The 717-nt window shown below is 61.5% G+C and overlaps 1 gene segment (V, D, J or C); it reads left to right on the top strand.

Annotated features, from left to right (window-relative positions):
- LOC104494524 overlaps window positions 1-630 on the top strand; it is a gene marked incomplete at its 5' end in the record, with an annotated part of 2,705 nt that extends 2,075 nt beyond the window's left edge. Inside the window, 1 exon segment of the V gene segment in view lies at window positions 512-630. Coding sequence covers window positions 512-630 — 119 coding nt within the window.
- Between the last annotated feature and the right edge of the window lie 87 nt (window positions 631-717).

Raw genomic sequence — 717 nt, 5'->3', positions numbered from 1 at the left:
CGCTGGCTGGACAAGTGTGGGGAGATGACATGTGCACTTGATTGGGACAAACTCCAGCCACTCCATGGATTCCTTCATGCTTGCTGAGAAGCCGTAGGAGACCTCCCGCTCCCTTTGCAGTTGGAGGGACTGAGGGGTTTCTTTGCTGTCGAGTAGCCTGGAAGGTTCTGGTCCGTGTGTGGTTCCATCCCGGTTCAAGATCCTGCTTCCCTGCTTTGCAGTCCTCTTGTGGCACTGAACAGAGGCCACGCGTGGTGCTCTGGCTTGAAGCAGGACCTGGTTTCCCCAAGTCCTTGGTCACGTCCTGAGCAGTGTGTGGGCAGCACGGCCGAGGCTGAGCAGAGTTAGAATGTGCTGCTGGGGCCCTGGTGCAGAGTTAGGTGCTGCGGAGCAGGCGGGTGCGTCCACTGCCACAGTGGGGCTGTCACCCGCTCTGCGCACAGCAGTTCCTGGTGCAGCGAGACCATGGTCCCCCTGGGCAGGGCCAGGGGCTGGGTGGGCCCTGACTGAGCTCGGAGCTCTGCAGCCCTATTGGGGAAGGAGCAGGGATGCAGAGAGCAGACAGCCCAGAGGGATCTCGGTGCATTTGGTGGCGCCGAGTGGCGCCTGCAGTGGACAGGGGAGCGCTGAGACAGGAGCTGCAAGGGAACACTGGCGGCTGCCTTTGAACAGAGAGGCCATGCCTGAGCCAGAGAATGCTCAGGAAGGAGCTGGGTG

The sequence above is a fragment of the Buceros rhinoceros genome, unplaced genomic scaffold (assembly GCF_000710305.1).
Source record: "Buceros rhinoceros silvestris isolate BGI_N320 unplaced genomic scaffold, ASM71030v1 scaffold36225, whole genome shotgun sequence".
Lineage (NCBI taxonomy): Eukaryota > Metazoa > Chordata > Aves > Bucerotiformes > Bucerotidae > Buceros > Buceros rhinoceros.
Note: the sequence above shows the minus strand (reverse complement) of the source record. Positions and strands in the feature narration are given on the sequence as shown.